Source organism: Poromitra crassiceps (genome assembly GCF_964638095.1).
Source record: "Poromitra crassiceps genome assembly, chromosome: 11".
In the NCBI taxonomy this organism is placed as follows: domain Eukaryota; kingdom Metazoa; phylum Chordata; class Actinopteri; order Beryciformes; family Melamphaidae; genus Poromitra; species Poromitra crassiceps.
In genome coordinates this window covers 17,154,215-17,171,136 of record NC_139643.1, presented here as the reverse complement: position 1 = coordinate 17,171,136, position 16,922 = coordinate 17,154,215, and the positions used below count along the sequence as shown (strand labels likewise).

Here is a 16,922-nt window from a genome sequence, read left to right as displayed (position 1 = left end):
GTCAAAGTAGGGTCACAAGCCAAAAAAGGTTGGGAACCCCTGATCTAGGCCTTTTCAATGCAATATGGGTTTAAAAGGATAAAAAACCAGAAGAGCATCATGAATTTGATTTCTATAATCAGTTTTAACTTTATATTTATAATAAATTCAATCATTCCATAAAAATTCAGAAAACACAATTTAAATTCAGTCGTCGGCTGGAACAAATCTCATCACTCTTGATCCAAGTCATTTATGCAAACACAAGATCTCAAGTCGAGACTTAGGAAACTTTTTTTCAAGTCGTCAAAGTACAAGTCAGAGTCAAGTCTCAAGTCTTCTCTTCATGCACCAAGTCAGGTCTCAAGCATTTAAAACAGTGACTTGAGTCTGACTCGAGTCCAGCACCTGTTTGGATGATTTGAACTTTGCCAACATCTCTGTAGAGTGTGTTGATAAGCAGGTTGGCTCTGTGGAACATCAGAACACTTTGGCAGCGCTGCTACAGAGAGCTCATTATAAAAACAAGGGCATCTTACAAACTGTACAATCTACAGTAACATACTGATAACTGTCCACTATACATATGAAAATATGTCTTCTTGTGGGAGCAAGACTCCTGTTAAACACCTGGAACTTGTGTGTGTGTGTGTGTGTGTTCAGTGAGCTGTGTGCCTGTGTGTGTGTGTGTGTGTGTGTATGTGTGTGTGTGTGTGTGTGTGTGTTTGCACATGCATTCCCACACGGCTGTCCACACTCCCGTGCACGCGTGTGTTTGTAAGTTCATACATGTTCATAAGCCTTTGTGTTCAAGAAGAAAGTGTGTCTCTCTCTCTCTCTCTCCCTCCGTAGGTCTCTCATCCTCGGGCTGGTGGGGTGAAGGCTGCTGGCCTCATCTTCATCTCGACAAAGGGGATGGAGACCTGTACTCCCTTCCAGGAGGTCCAGATGATCCCCTGACAGACAGACAGACAGACAGACAGACAGACAGACAGACAGACAGACAGACAGACAGACAAACAGACAGGCAGACAGACAGACAGACAGAGAGACAGACAGGCAGACAGACAGACAGACAGACAGACAGACAGACAGACAGACAGACAGACAGACACATGACTCCTGAGTAGGGTTGATCTGTATAACATTTTCCACACTGTAACTTTAGAGCTTCCACAGGTTGTCCTGCAGGATACGGGGTTACCGTCTGATTACAAATCACATTGTAGGGCTGGGAGGCAGCCACCAATTCCAAATGATGAATATAGTCACTGCTATACTGTTTCCTGCCACAAGGTGGGTGCAGTGCACTTCAACTGAGTTGCTGAGTGAATGATGAACTTTGACAATTAAGCCAGAGGACCGGTCAGATTGGAAACAATGTTGCTTGTTACACATCACACAGTTCAGCCATATGAGTGACCCAGTGTTGTTCTTCTAATTCTCCCTTCTGAGGAGAAGCTATCACATGCTGTGAAATTATGATCACTCCTAAATAGTTAAGTCTTATTTTGACACATTATTTATTTCACATTGTTACAAAACGTTCTGTTGTCACTTTCATAGTATCTTCAGCCACACAGACGGTGGTGCTCGACAAACACTCTTAAGGCCTTTATTATATACGCACATTGCGCAGCAGACATTTATGACGTTCAAATGGACATGACACTATTTTCAAATAGGGATTATCCTTTATTTATCCCCATGGGGAAATTCATCCTCTGCATTTGACCCATCCTCTACTAGTAGGAACCTTCCTAGAACTAGGAGCAGTGGGCAGCCGCAGTGCAGCGCCCAGGGACCACCACTGAGCCACCAATTATTACTGAATTAGCCAATGCTACTTTGACCTGGCTCATCAGATGAGGCTGCACTGTGAGGTTACCTGGTGGTTTGAGCTGGCTCATCAGATGAGGCTGCACTGTGAGGTTACCTGGTTGTTTGAGCTGTCTCATCAGATGAGGTTTCACTGTGAGGTTACCTGGTGGTTTGAGCTGGCTCATCAGATGAAGCTGCACTGTGAGGTTACCTGGTGGTTTGACCTGGCTCATCAGATGAGGCTGTACTGTGAGGTTACCTGGAAGTTTGACCTGGCTCATCAGATGAAGCTGCACTGTAAGGTTACCTGGTGGTTTGAGCTGTCTCATCAGATGAGGCTGCACTGTAAGGTTACCTGGTGGTTTGAGCTGGATCATCAGATGAGGCTGCACTGTAAGGTTACCTGGTGGTTTGAGCTGGCTATTCAGATGAAGCTGCACTGTAAGGTTACCTGGTGGTTTGAGCTGGCTCATCAGATGAGGCTGCACTGTGAGGTTACCTGGTGGTTTGAGCTGTCTCATCAGATGAGGTTTCACTGTGAGGTTACCTGGTGGTTTGAGCTGGCTCATCAGATGAAGCTGCACTGTGAGGTTACCTGGTGGTTTGACCTGGCTCATCAGATGAGGCTGTACTGTGAGGTTACCTGGTGGTTTGAGCTGGCTCATCAGATGAGGCTGCACTGTGAGGTTACCTGGTGGTTTGAGCTGGCTCATCAGATGAGGCTGCACTGTGAGGTTACCTGGTGGTTTGAGCTGGCTCATCAGATGAGGCTGCACTGTGAGGTTACCTGGTGGTTTGAGCTGGCTCTTCAGATGAAGCTGCACTGTGAGGTTACCTGGTGGTTTGAGCTGGATCATCAGATGAAGCTGCACTGTGAGGTTACCTGGTGGTTTGAGCTGGCTCATCAGATGAAGCTGCACTGTGAGGTTACCTGGTGGTTGAAGTCGATGCCGTAGACACCGTTGAGGTTGGCCTCATGGCAGTTCTTGTACCACCAGCCGCCGCGGTACGACATGGCGCAGCGTGTGATGAACGGCTGCAGGTCCCGGTCCTTAGTGGAGAACAGCCGGTTGTTGTGGTATGACATGGAGTCACCTGAAACCCACAGAGAGGAGAGGAGACAGAGGGCAGAGAGGAGAGGGGAAGAGATTAGAGGAGAGGAGAGGAGAGAAGGAGACACACAGTGATTTCTCCAAAGAAATATAGGTTACAGGGCAGGGGTGTCAAATATACGGCCTGGGGGCCAGAACCAGCCCACCGGAGGGTCCAATCCGGCCCACAGGATGACTTTGCAAAGTGTAAAAGTTGCACCAATATGATGCACGTGTGAAGGCTAAGAGGTACCAGGTTGCAGGAGCAAGTTAAGTAGCCTATTCATGTTTTTTGTATTCATCACTAAATAGCAACTATTTTCTGTTAGCCTGGGTAAACCCAGCCTCCACTTGACCTGCTCTCAGACCTGCTCTAGTGACTGAGAGCAGGTCTGAGAGCAGGTCACGTGGAGGCTGGGTTTACCCAGGCTAATCTTCTGTACCTTGACTTTAGAGAATTAAGGGCCATAATTTCCCCTATTGATTTATCAAATTCTTTTCAAGACCCCGCAGATCCCCTGGGACCTTAAAGACTACATTTCCTGTTGCTTCCTGCAGAGAGTGCAGACATCAGGAGACCTTTGACACATTTAGTTTGCACTCACCTGCCGTCCCGCTGTAGCCAGCCACCGACAGCTTGTAGTTCTTCTTCCCCACCTGAAAAGTGGAGTATTTAGCGAACACCGACTCGTCTCCGGCTCGCATGTCGATGCGCAGAATCATCTTGGTCATAGTTGTGAGGTTGTGGAGGTTTTCATTGCCTGCAGGGGGCGAGACAAACATGTTATCTCTAATTCTGCCAAGTCCAAAGTCCTCTCTTTATTGGTTGCTTGTTAGCTGTGACTCTCTCACCCAGCCAAAACTCCCCGGTCAGATTGCCAAACCCTCGGCTGTACTCCTTCCAGCTTTTGAAGAAGTCCACCGCGCCGCTCTCCCTCCTCTGGAACACCTGCACACAGGAGACCCACATCACGCGCAACCTGCTGTGACGTCTGTGCAGCATACCGTCTGGTATGCTGCTGCCACTCTCAAAGACATCAACAGACTTCAGCGCATCATCCACTGCGCTGAGAGGATAATCGGATGCAACCTGCCATCCCTCCAGGACCTGCACGCAGCCAGGACACTGAAGCGGTCTCGCAAGATCATGGCTGACCCCTCCCACCCTGGCCACAAACTATTTAAGACACTCCCCCACGGCAAGAGACTGAGGTCTCCCAAGACCAGAACCACCCGCCACAAGACCAGCTTCTTCCCAACCGCCATCAGCCTCACCAACAAGGCCCGGAAACCCCTTCCGCCAAGGGCCTCACCAACAACCCCCCCGCCCCCCCCACACACACACAAACTCACTACCTCCTCCTAAACTCAACTGAACCCCCCCCCCCCCTGCCATAAAGCTGGAACTCATACTGTATCTAATTTAATGCCTGTCTAACTGGGACTGTAAATTCATGTAAATCCACTGCCTATTTAACATCTATTTAACTCAGTCTGTAAATCTCATGTAAATCCAACGTAAATTCATATTTATCATCCACAGAACACTTCACCACTCATGTACATATTGTATATATTTACTCGATTTGATTCGATTTGATTGCACTTGCAACTTTGCGATTGTCTTTAGTTATCTTCCTACTTCTTATCTCTGTACATTGATGTGACCGCTACGCTGCATACAGACACTAAGACAAATTCCTCGTATGTAACTTGCATACTGTGGCAATAAAAGTGATTCTGATTCTGATTCTGATTCTGTCCCACGTCACACGTCACACCCAAACTGCTGTGAAACTGAAATGTTTTGTGGACTAAAAAACTTCACCGTCCTTCCATCAGCATAGGGCTGAGGGTTTCGGCTGCATTTATCCTATCATCTGATGTTAAAAATCTCTCGTTCCAGCTTCTTAAATGTGAATATGTTCTGGTATATTGAGTCTTCTATGACAGTAAACCGATTATCTTCAACTGGTGGACTGTTGGTTAGGACAAAAGAAGACATTTAAGGATGTCACCTTGGGCTTTGGGGAAAAGTGAAAACGACTAATCGATTAGTCGACAGATTAATGGAGACTTAAATTATTTCAGATGAATATTTCTCAAAGTCCTAATTGTACATTACGCCCCCTGCTGGCAACCCCTGGAACCTTTGTACACATGGTCTGGAAGTGCTCAGCCGTAGCTTTATTTTGGAGAGAAGGAGCCAGGAAGTGCTGGGGGTCACTGTTCGTTGTTGCCCTGTTATTTTGTTGTTGAATGATTTTACTGGGTTGAATTGATCCTTGAGGCACAGACGTTGGCTGTTACTAGGCCTTACTGTTACTAGGCCTTACTGCCGCAAACAAAAAAGTAAATACAAATTTAAACGAATAAATAATTGATAAAAAAAAAATTAATGGATAATGAAAATAATGGTTAGTAGCAGTCCTAAACTTGTCATGACCGCACCGTCCATCCTCCTCCGTCGGTCTCCATGTCGCAGTAGACCATCAGAGGAGAGCCGTCTTTCCCCTGGGGGAAGATCTCCACCTCCCCGGACTCCCCCAGGCCGTTCAGCAGCTCCTGGGAGCAGTCGGAGGGGAAGGGGAACCGCAGCGTGCCTGAGGAGGAGGAGAGCAGAACACACCGGAACACACAACGCACTTTTATTTATTGTGCTCGTTACCATTATTCCAACCCTCCCTCACTTCCTGATTTATTTTTCCCAAATGTTTTGGTTTCCAAAAAAACGACTTTGCACTGCGATCCGACTGCTGCCTCCTGCCAACTGGACGATGAGCTCAGAGGAAAGCAAACCACAGAGAGAGTAACTGCTGCAGATGTCCCCCTGTTAATACCATGGAATCGAATGCAATAAAACAATACAAGAGAGCAAACTAGACCAGAACAGAACAAAACACACTACAATAGAACACAGGATAGCATAGAATAGAACACACCACATTGAGAAGATGTAGTGCCAAAGGAAAGATCTCTTTGACAGCAAGGTCATTAATGTAACGTGCACTTAAACTGATGTTGCTTTGTTCAGGTGGTTCTAGGTTTTGCGTCTGGCCCCACTCACAGCAGTACACTTTGCTTTACGTGCTGTGACTACTCTCTGTTTCTCCACCAACTGCCATCTACTGTAGATAATACAGTAGTATATCATACCCCATGTCAATTAATCCAAACTTTACTTTGATTATTTAACATGTGATTTTGCGTAGCCTATGTGAGTCATATCGTGATATTATACATCAATATAAAAAAAAGATCCTTTTGATTATGGTAATATTGATTTGCATTGAAAAGAAAAAAGTCTGCACTCTGGAGCATACTTGAAGACTTGGAGTTTATTAACGTTTCGGTTCAACAACCTTCATCAGAATCTTCATTCTTCATTCTGATGAAGGTTGTTGAACCGAAACGTTAATAAACTCCAAGTCTTCAAGTATGCTCCAGAGTGCAGACTTTTTTCTTTTCAACGTATAGCTTTGTTAGTCTAGCACCTGGTTTGCATAGTGGATGTGCAGACGCTTCTCTCTAATATTGATTTGCAGCCATAAGGCCCAGCTCTGTGACGCCGCGTGTTACCTGTGGTGAACTCTGTAGCGATGTGTTACCTGTGGTGAACTCTGTAGCGATGTGTTACCTGTGGTGAACTCTGTAGCGATGTGTTACCTGTGGTGAACTCTGTAGCGATGTGTTACCTGTAGTGAACTCTGTAGCGATGTGTTACCTGTGGTGAACTCTGTAGCGATGTGTTACCTGTAGTGAACTCTGTAGCGATGTGTTACCTGTAGTGAACTCTGTAGCGATGTGTTACCTGTGGTGAACTCTGTAGCGATGTGTTACCTGTGGTGAACTCTGTAGCGATGTGTTACCTGTAGTGAACTCTGTAGCGATGTGTTACCTGTAGTGAACTCTGTAGCGATGTGTTACCTGTGGTGAACTCTGTAACGATGTGTTACCTGTGGTGAACTCTGTAGCGATGTGTTACCTGTGGTGAACTCTGTAGCGATGGCGGCGGCGAAGTGTCTCCCTCGCTCCGCCTGCAGCTGGACGTTGTACGTGGCGCCGGGGTGAAGCCGGGTCAGCTTGTGCCCCGTCACCGCGCCGTCAACTGTCACTTCCTGTGGAGAGGAAGAACCAGGAAGTTAACTGTCACTTCCTGTGGAGAGCAAGCACCAGGAAGTCAACTGCCACTTCCCGTGGAGGGCACGAACCAGGAAGTCAACTCTCACTTCGTGTGGAGAGCAAGAACCAGGAAGTCACCTCTCACTTCCTGTGGAGAGCAAGAACCAGGAAGTCAACTCTCACTTCCTGTGGAGAGCAAGAACCAGGAAGTCAACTGCCACTTCCCGTGGAGAGCAAGAATCAGGAAGTCAACTGTCACCTCCTGTGGAGAGCAAGAACCAGGAAGTCAACTCTCACTTCCTGTGGAAAGCAAGAACCAGGAAGTCAACTCTCACTTCCTGTGGAAGGCACGAACCAGGAAGTCAACTCTCACTTCGTGTGGAGAGCAAGAACCAGGAAGTCAACTCTCACTTCGTGTGGAGAGCAAGAACCAGGAAGTCAACTCTCACTTCCTGTGGAAAGCAAGAACCAGGAAGTCAACTCTCACTTCCTGTGGAGAGCAAGAACCAGGAAGTCAACTGCCACTTCCCGTGGAGAGCAAGAATCAGGAAGTCAACTCTCACTTCGTGTGGAGAGCAAGAACCAGGAAGTCAACTCTCACTTCCTGTGGAAAGCAAGAACCAGGAAGTCAACTCTCACTTCGTGTGGAGAGCAAGAACCAGGAAGTCACCTCTCACTTCCTGTGGAGAGCAAGAACCAGGAAGTCAACTCTCACTTCCTGTGGAGAGCAAGAACCAGGAAGTCAACTGCCACTTCCCGTGGAGAGCAAGAATCAGGAAGTCAACTGTCACCTCCTGTGGAGAGCAAGAACCAGGAAGTCAACTCTCACTTCCTGTGGAAAGCAAGAACCAGGAAGTCAACTCTCACTTCCTGTGGAAGGCACGAACCAGGAAGTCAACTCTCACTTCGTGTGGAGAGCAAGAACCAGGAAGTCAACTCTCACTTCGTGTGGAGAGCAAGAACCAGGAAGTCAACTCTCACTTCCTGTGGAAAGCAAGAACCAGGAAGTCAACTCTCACTTCCTGTGGAGAGCAAGAACCAGGAAGTCAACTGCCACTTCCCGTGGAGAGCAAGAATCAGGAAGTCAACTGTCACCTCCTGTGGAGAGCAAGAACCAGGAAGTCAACTCTCACTTCCTGTGGAAAGCAAGAACCAGGAAGTCAACTCTCACTTCCTGTGGAGGGCACGAACCAGGAAGTCAACTGCCACTTCCCGTGGAGAGCAAGAACCATTCAATTCAATTCAATTCAATTCCTTTATTTGTTCGATAGGGGACAGGTGTACATTAATGAACATTTCAAAAAAATGTAAATGCACGACAATTACAGTCACAGGACTGGTTTCCATTGTTAGTCCCCCTGCCAGATGATACAGGCTTAGAATCCTGGTAGGGGTAAAAAGTAACATAGTGCAACAAAAATATATTCGAAATGTAAACACAATACAAAGTGCAAGTATGCAAAAAATGGTCCTGATAGGGGGAAAAGTAACTTAGTGCAGCGAAACATATTTAAAATGTGAGCACAATGCAAAGTGCAAAGTGCGAAAGGGCTCTACATAACTAAGTGCAAAGTGCAAAGTACAAAATATACAGGAATATACAGTCTAATACTAAAACCTGAGTTTGGGATCAACAACCAGCTAAAAAGTAAGATCTACAAAGAAGACTTCCTCAAACAGATATAAGATAAACAAATAAAAAGTACAGAGAATATACAACACACATATCCATACAGTATAAAACATACTGTTCTATTCCCTAATGATGAGTACATATTTGAGTGGACTTTAGCCATCTCTTTACTTGACCCTTAAACATGCCTAGTGTTGGGCATTCCCGTATGGCCGACGGAATTGAGTTCCAGAGTTTGCCACCCTTGACAGACAGAACTGTCTGGCCAAAGGTGGTGCGCCTGTAAGGGATCACACAATCGCCTCTGATTGAGGCTCTGGTGGTTCTGGTTGTGGATCCAGTTACAGGTCTTTGATTGATGTACTCATTTATCGGGGGTGGGGCAAGGCCATTTAGTACCTTGAAAATGGTGCATGCATATTTAAAGGAAATGAAGATATTGAAGCTTAGTAGATTGTGTTTGACCAGGATGTTGCAATAGTGGTAGGAACAGGGTTTTTTATCAAATACTTTTAGTGCTCTCTTATAGAGTGACTCAAGTGGTTTGAGTGTGGATGTGGATGTGAGAGACCAGCTGGTCACACAGTAGTCCAGGTGAGAAAATATCATGGCATGTAGGAATGTCCTGGCAGAACCGACAGACATGCTGGCCCCTATCGTTGCATCGGCGCAGTTTCTAGGCCGAGCGGCAGGCGCAGATCAAAGCAGTGGGCGTGGAAAGGCGCACTTGATATCGTCGTGCTGGCGCTAGATGCAGCCCAAAGCATTACAACCACGCCTTTTAGGCGTAAAATTATGCACCGTCATGCTCATTGGATAAGTGCAATAAACGAATCGCACGCTTGCCTTTTTAGCTCCAATTCCAGTGATCCCGCAAAACCAGACGAAAGCCAAACGCTCTGCCCCCCCCCCCTCCCTTCATCCAGCCTGTCTGTCTGCATTATAGGCTATTATTCCATATTATTATGCTTCTCAAACCAATCTAACTGCAGTTTCAATACTGCAAGCATGTAAATACGCTACACTATAGCAAGATCAAAGTGAAAATAATGTTCTATGCATCAGCTAGAAAAATATAGCCTATTAGATTGGTGAAAGTTTGTCCAGAAAGATATCATTTTCTCTCGCCTGCTGCAGGAAGGATGATGCACATAAATATACCCTACATTATGTCAAGTCATTGCATAAATGTGTTTTTATTGTAAAACTAAATGTGAAATAGGGCCAAGTTATTGGACGGACATCACAGTATAGCAGATGCCATTAGAAGCGCGTTCCGAAGCGCGTTCCGCTGTTACTTCTCTAAATCACGTTAACTCGACAAGGGGTATATATATGCCCAGGAGGACATATATGTTTCACATAGGGTGGTGTTTTCATTTCGAGGTTTTATTTGGTCCAATATTGAAATGTTGACAATGGCAGGCTGTGTTACCATTACACATTAATTTAGAACTACCTTTTATATCTATTTTGGCTCATTTGGTGGCTATTTAGTAGCGAAATGAAGAAACACAATGCATGCTGGGAACTCAGAGAGAGAGAGAGAGAAGGGTGACAGAGAAGAAGCAGTGAAGGCAAAGAATAGGCCTGCTTTTGAAAAGCGCAAAGCGCTAAATGTAGGCCAGCTCCCAAGATATGACTAGGCTGGTATTTAGCGCCGACACGCCCACTTTGGGACTGCGCCACGCCCATTCGGCCTAAAGCGCATTTGGCAGCCTAAAGCCTATTGCTATCTTGCCGAAACAGGCGCAAGGCACGTTTTTTTGCGGTTAAGGCCCGTAATAGCGCCGATGGCCTGTGGGAGAATAGAGCCCGCTGTGTCTAATGTGTTTGAAGTTGAGCAGGTTGAATTTTACCGAGTTAGCTACCTTTTTGACCTGGTTCTTAAAGGTCAGTGTGGGGTCTAATATCACACCTAGGTATTTAAATTCTGATACTAATTCCAGTTCAACATCATTAAAGAAAACATTCGAGCGGGTTGCTGCATGAGGACGTTTGGTGAACATCATGCAAACCGTTTTCTTGGTGTTTAGTAAAAGGCAGGATTTGAAGAGCCAATTCTGTACCTCAGATGCAGCAGATGTTAGGAGGCGAGAGGCCTCCACGATGTTTTTGGCAGGGGTGAAAATTACTGCATCATCCGCATACATCTGGGAGTGCAGATTTGAACAGAAATACGGCAAATTATTAATGAATAATGAGAAAAGAAGTGGTCCAAGGACCGACCCTTGGGGAACGCCCACTGGACACTCCAAATAGGAGGACTTGGCCCCATCTACCATTACACGTTGTGTTCTGTTGGCTAAATAAGATTTAAACCAGTTCAGTGCATCATTGGAGAAGTTGAAGTGAGTTAATCTGGACAGAAGGACTTGGTGGTTCACCGTGTCAAATGCTCTCTTTAAGTCTAAGAAGACAGCACCGACACAAGCATTGCAGTCAAGAAGCCCCTTGATTTTTTCAACTAGAACAGAAATGGCCGTCTCGGTCGAGTGATGGGCCCGAAAACCAAATTGCATGGGATGCAGCAGAGGGTGTTCGTTGCTGAGATGTTCAACCAAAAGCTTAGCAACCCATTTCTCAGCTATTTTTGAGATGATCGGTAAAATGCTTATCGGTCTATAATTAGACATATCAGTTTTTTTCCCAGCTTTAAAAATTGGGGTGACTACAGCCATCTTCCAGACCAAGGGAACCACTGCATGTTTAATAGACAGATTGACCAGGTGGGTGATAGGGCGGACCAGAGCGTCTTTATGCTCTTTGATAAAGTTGGTGTTGGAGTTCCTTAGGCCAACTATAATTTTGGCAACTTCTAAGTCAGTTATTTCTGTGAGCTCAAAGATTTGGTGAGAGGGGTTGACAGGGCTGTCCAAGCAATCAGGAGGGGGAAAGAGCTGGGCTATGTCATTTACTGACTCAATAAAGAAGTGGTTTAAGCCAGATGCCAGTGTAGTGGGATCCCTCACTAGTGTGTTGTTTATGGTGAGCTCCAGATCCTTGTCCTGATTGCATTTACGGCCCAGTCATTTGTTAATATTCTGCCAGATGATTTTGCTATTTCCATGTGCATTCTCAATGATTTGCAAAAAAAAATTGACTTTAGCTTTCCGCAGTGTTAGGGTGACTTTATTCCTACAAGATGTAAACTTCAGTCTGTCGGTGCTCAGGCCTGATTTGAGAGACTGTTTTAAGAGAGAGTCCCTAGTGGACATCAGTTCCCTACAGTCAGCCGTGACCCACGGCAGAGAGAAGCCCTTCTTTGACCTACCACCCCCCCTGCTGGTGAAAGGGGCTATGACCTCCTGTACTGACTTGTGGAACAGATCACAACCCGTCTCAGTGTTTGTACATGTTAGAATGTTTTCATCCCAGTTGTAGTCATGCAGGGCTGAGGCCAGGTGTAATTGTTGGCTTTTTGGTATAAATTCAGAAAGAGGTGTCGATTTGGCACGTTTAAGGAAGGATTTGGAAAAACGAGAGTTAGTTAGTTTTCTAGAAAAAAGAATCATGTTGTGATCTGACAGGCCAGTCAGGAGGTTATGGGTGGAGGTAATTCTGTCAGGTTTATTCGTGAACAGCAAGTCAATTCTAGTTTTAGAGATGTTGGTAATTCTCGTGGGCTGTTCAATCAGCTGGGACAGGTTTAAATCATCCATCGTTTTTTTTAGGTTTTTTCTTTCTTTTTTCACGTCCCAATTTACGTTTAGGTCCCCAATCGATATAGTCTCAGAGTGATCGGCATATTGGCTTAAAATAGTTTTTAGTTGTAATAAAAAATCAGCTTTGGCAGAGGGAGGGCGGTATAAACATACCAAAACAAAGGACATTTCGGCAGATAGTGTGATCCTCACACTGACAGACTCGATACTGCAATCACTGGGTTGGCTTAGCTGGCAGCATTTTAGTGAATCTTTAATATAGACTAATACCCTCCCCCCCCTTTACCTGGTCCTGTCCTGTCTAAACACATTATAATGCCGTACAAGGACAGCAGCTTCAGGAGAGGAGTTAGACAACCACGTTTCTGTTAAGCATAGTACGTCAATGTTTGAGTTGTCAAGTAAATGTTCAATCTGTTCGCGTTTAGGTACCATGCTACGTATGTTTAAGTGAGCACATAAGAGCCCTCTCGGCTTAGAACGGGGGTCCCATACTACCTTAGCGTGGTTTAGAGTCCTGAAGATTTTAGTCCGGTATTTCTTAAAAGCTGGATTCCTGTATTTCTTAAAAACAAAGTTTCGGTTTAAAGATGGCCTGGAGTTAGCAAGGAGGCTAGGAAGTAACCAGGAAGTCAACTGTCACCTCCTGTGGAGAGCAAGAACCAGGAAGTCAACTCTCACTTCCTGTGGAGAGCAAGAACCAGGAAGTCAACTCTCACTTCCTGTGGAGGGCACGAACCAGAAAGTCAACTCTCACTTCTTGTGGAGAGCAAGAACCAGGAAGTCAACTGTCACCTCCTGTGGAGGGCACGAACCAGGAAGTCAACTCTCACTTCCTGTGGAGAGCAAGAACCAGGAAGTCAACTCTTACTTCCTGTGGAGACTGAGAGCAAGAACCAGGAATTCAACTGTCACCTTCTATGTCAAGTCAAGCGGCAAGATGTCGGGAAAAAAACCTGCCGGGTCGTAAAATTTCTGAAATGCAGGATAGCAGGGGGATGAGACTAGACCCTAGTTTGCCTCTGATTGGCTTACCTTTACCCTAACTTTAACCAATCATCACTCATCATGCCTAAACCCAACCCATCGCATGCCTAAACCCAACCAATCATCACTCCTCATAGCTAAACACAACCCGAGGCACGAGGAGTGATGATTGGTTAAGGTTTCGGGTAATATCACGGAAAGCAGATTTCACAGATGATTTTTGTTCTTTTTCACTGATGAATTTCACGTTTCACGCAAAACATTTCTCACCTTAATTTCCTGACCCTCTGTCTGATAGGTCAGCCTGTAGCTGCCCACGGCCGTCAAGGGCGGTTTCCATGACAACAGCGCGGTGCGAGGCGTCACCCGGCTGGCCTGGAGGTCTCGTGGCCCCTCGCCAAGTCTCCCAGACCCTGGAAAGGGTCAAAGGTCAAACAGTGGATTTAAGTTTTTGAGTTATAATGATTTTACAGTAATGGTTATTTGCAGATGGTTTTAGTGAGTGGATGGTCTTAAAATAGTTTATTTTTTATTTTTTTTATGTTAGGTTTAGTTTATGTTATACTACTCACCCAGAACATTACTTTCTCAAAACAACTCTGTATAAAGATATAATGCACCACGAAACTGCCTGGAACAGAGGCCGTATAGGGGCAACTGCAAAGCATATATTTACATCCTGTAAATAGCTTATTTTCTGCCAGGCAGCAGCTCATATCCTTATTATATCATAGAGACAATGAGAAAATGAACGCTGTATTTACCTACGCTCCCGAGGGAGGAGGAGGGTGCTCAAGCAGAGGGCTAAATAACGCTCCAAAGTTCAGCAAAATTTTGATGAGGGAAAAACGGAGATGGCCCTTTTCAGAGGGGTCCGTTGACCTCTCACCTCAAGATAAGTGAATGAGAGTGGGTTCTATGGGTACCCACAAGTCTCCCTTTACCAAAAACATGTTTGCAGCATAAATAGTGAAATTTGTGTAATTTGTTGGTATTCGTTTCTGCCGCCTGCCTTGGACAGGTCTATGGGCTGATTTATGTGCCACCTCAAATTGAATTCGAATTGCTCAACTTGAATTCGAAATTTTGAATTTTCAATTTGAATTGCTCTTTTTGAATTCGAAATTTTTCATTTTGAAATTGAATTGCTCTATTTGAATTTGAATTTTTTCATTTTGAAATTGAATTGCTCTATTTGAATTCGAATTTTTTCATTTTGAAATTGAATTGCTGTTTTTTATTTTGAAATTTTTATTTTTTAATGTGAATTGAAAAACTGAATCTGAATAGCATAATTTTAAACTGAATTTATTTGCTTTGAAATTATTCAGTTTCCACATTCCTATTTCAAAATTCAATTCAAAATTTTCAGAATCTTGTGTTCAAAAAATTCAACATGTGTGTGCGCCATCCGGGTCCTCAAGGAGGAAGAGGAGGAAGAAGGAAGAGCAATCGAGCGCTGATTGACCTAACTCCTTTTTGGCCGAGGCACCACACACCCACTCCCGCTAGAACTATTTGGTCTTGTTGTATTCAGGTTCGCTACAATCATAGAAGACCACTTTGAGTTGAACAAGGATGTTTATACAGTATAATATACACGAATCCTACAGCCAATTTGTGTAGGCCGCCATCTAGTGGGGACGCCATGACTGCGGGGGCAGGTCCCCGCAGCTAGACTGTGCTGCTGCCTGCTGCAGACTGCAGTCACGCTATGCCAAATGAATCACAGCATCATGAGCGTCATGAGCTGGATTGATGACGTGAGACAGTGGCCCCAAGTTACTGATGAAGGTAGGACCTTATTATGGATGGGGATAGTAATTATTCAAATTATAAATAGCGGAAAAAATACCACTTAACGAGCCGCATTTCAAGTGACGCTATGTGTAAACATGCTAATGTTAACGTTACTGTAACTAGCTAGCTAGCATAAACAATCAAGTTGCATGTCATTGCACACCAATTACATTAGTAAAAATTAAAACAATACGAATTTGTGTTTTTATAGGCATTCAAGAGCATTTTATTAATCGCCTGGCTTGTGATGAGCAACAGAATGCCAACTACAGGTCTCTCATCGAGGGTCAAAATTACCTGAGCTCGGGATGGGTTGGCCAAATATTGCACAATCTACCAGATGATGAACACATCATTCTGAAAGCACCTGTCCGATATTCACAGTCCATCAACAACCATCATAATGTTGACATAACCCATGTCATAATCACTGTTAGCTTAGGCAGCTGCAGCTGCATGCTACTCATTATGAGGTGAAATAACGTTAGCGATTTACGACTGTTACACCAAAACCTACCGTGCTGTTGTTATTTGGAACAAAGTCCTTTCTGTTAATATTCTTGATCCACCTCTGGCGAACAGCTCGGTCCTCTGCACGTCCAGGGAATCTATATTTGTATGTTTATGTAACGTTATGGTTTCAGACAGGGGCACTCTTCATGTAGCTAACGCTAGTAAAGGCTTGTGTAACGCTATTTCACATTCTATTCTCTTCCAAAGTTGAAGTTTGCCACTACTGTTGGGGCAGCTGATAACGGCACAGCTTCTTCCCGATTTCCTAGGCATCGTTGTCAAAAGTAACGTTGAATAAAAATGTAAATGTAGAAAAATATAAGGCTACACTCGAGGACAGCTTGCATTCAAACGCGCGCGCCATGTATTTCCCCCTGGAGCCACCGCAGTAGGTCACCGCAGTAATGGCAGCTTGTTTACATCTGCGACTTCGCAGGATTCGTGTATATACTGTATAAACATCCTTGTTCAACTCAAAGTGGTCTTCTATGATTGTAGTGAACCTGAATACAACAAGACCAAATAGTTCTAGCGGGAGTGGGTGTGTGGTGCATCGGCCAAAAAGGAGTTAGGTCAATCAGCGCTCGATTGCTCTTCCTCCTTCCTCCTCTTCCTCCTTGAGGACCCGGATGGCGCACACACATGTTGAAATTTTTGAACACAAGATTCTGAAAATTTTGAATTTAATTTTTAAATAGGAATGTGGAAACTGAATAATTTCAAAGCAAATAAATTCAGTTTAAAATTATGCTATTCAGATTCAGTTTTTCAACTCACATTAAAAAATAAAAATTTCAAAATAAAAAACAGCAATTCAATTTCAAAATGAAAAAATTCGAATTCAAATAGAGCAATTCAAATTCAAATAGAGCAATTCAATTTCAAAATGAAAAAATTTGAATTCAAATAGAGCAATTCAATTTCAAAATGAAAAATTTCGAATTCAAAAAGAGCAATTCAAATTGAAAAATTCAAAATTTCGAATTCAAGTTGAGCAATTCGAATTCAATTTGAGGTGGCACATAAATCAGCCCATACAGGTCTCTCTTGAAAAAGAGATTTTGAATCTCAATGTGACTTTCCTGGTTAAATAAAGGTTAAATAAATAAATAAATAAAAATAAAATAAAAGTGATATAATATATATGACGTTTGTCCGGCTCAAACAAATACGGGCAGCCATCAAATTCAAATGCATCACGCATTGCACATGCCCCTATTTCCTCTGTTCCAGGCCGTTGCTCGTCGCATTATATTATAGCTTTACAGTGGATTGTTTTCAACAAATGTCTTTTCTGGGAGAGTTATACGG

General features: G+C 44.3%; 1 protein-coding gene across 1 annotated transcript in view; it reads right to left on the bottom strand.

Moving 5' to 3' along the window:
* Positions 1-836: 836 nt before the first annotated feature.
* Positions 837-16,922, bottom strand: part of tnxbb (tenascin XBb) — a gene marked incomplete at both ends in the record, with an annotated part of 99,301 nt that continues 83,215 nt past the window's right edge. Inside the window, 8 exons of the mRNA XM_083645898.1 lie at positions 837-935; positions 1,827-2,648; positions 2,732-2,895; positions 3,497-3,652; positions 3,744-3,840; positions 5,343-5,494; positions 6,877-7,009; positions 13,569-13,711. Of these exons, the coding sequence (XP_083502024.1) occupies positions 837-935; positions 1,827-2,648; positions 2,732-2,895; positions 3,497-3,652; positions 3,744-3,840; positions 5,343-5,494; positions 6,877-7,009; positions 13,569-13,711 (1,766 nt within the window). The remainder of the gene's footprint in view (positions 936-1,826; positions 2,649-2,731; positions 2,896-3,496; positions 3,653-3,743; positions 3,841-5,342; positions 5,495-6,876; positions 7,010-13,568; positions 13,712-16,922) is intronic.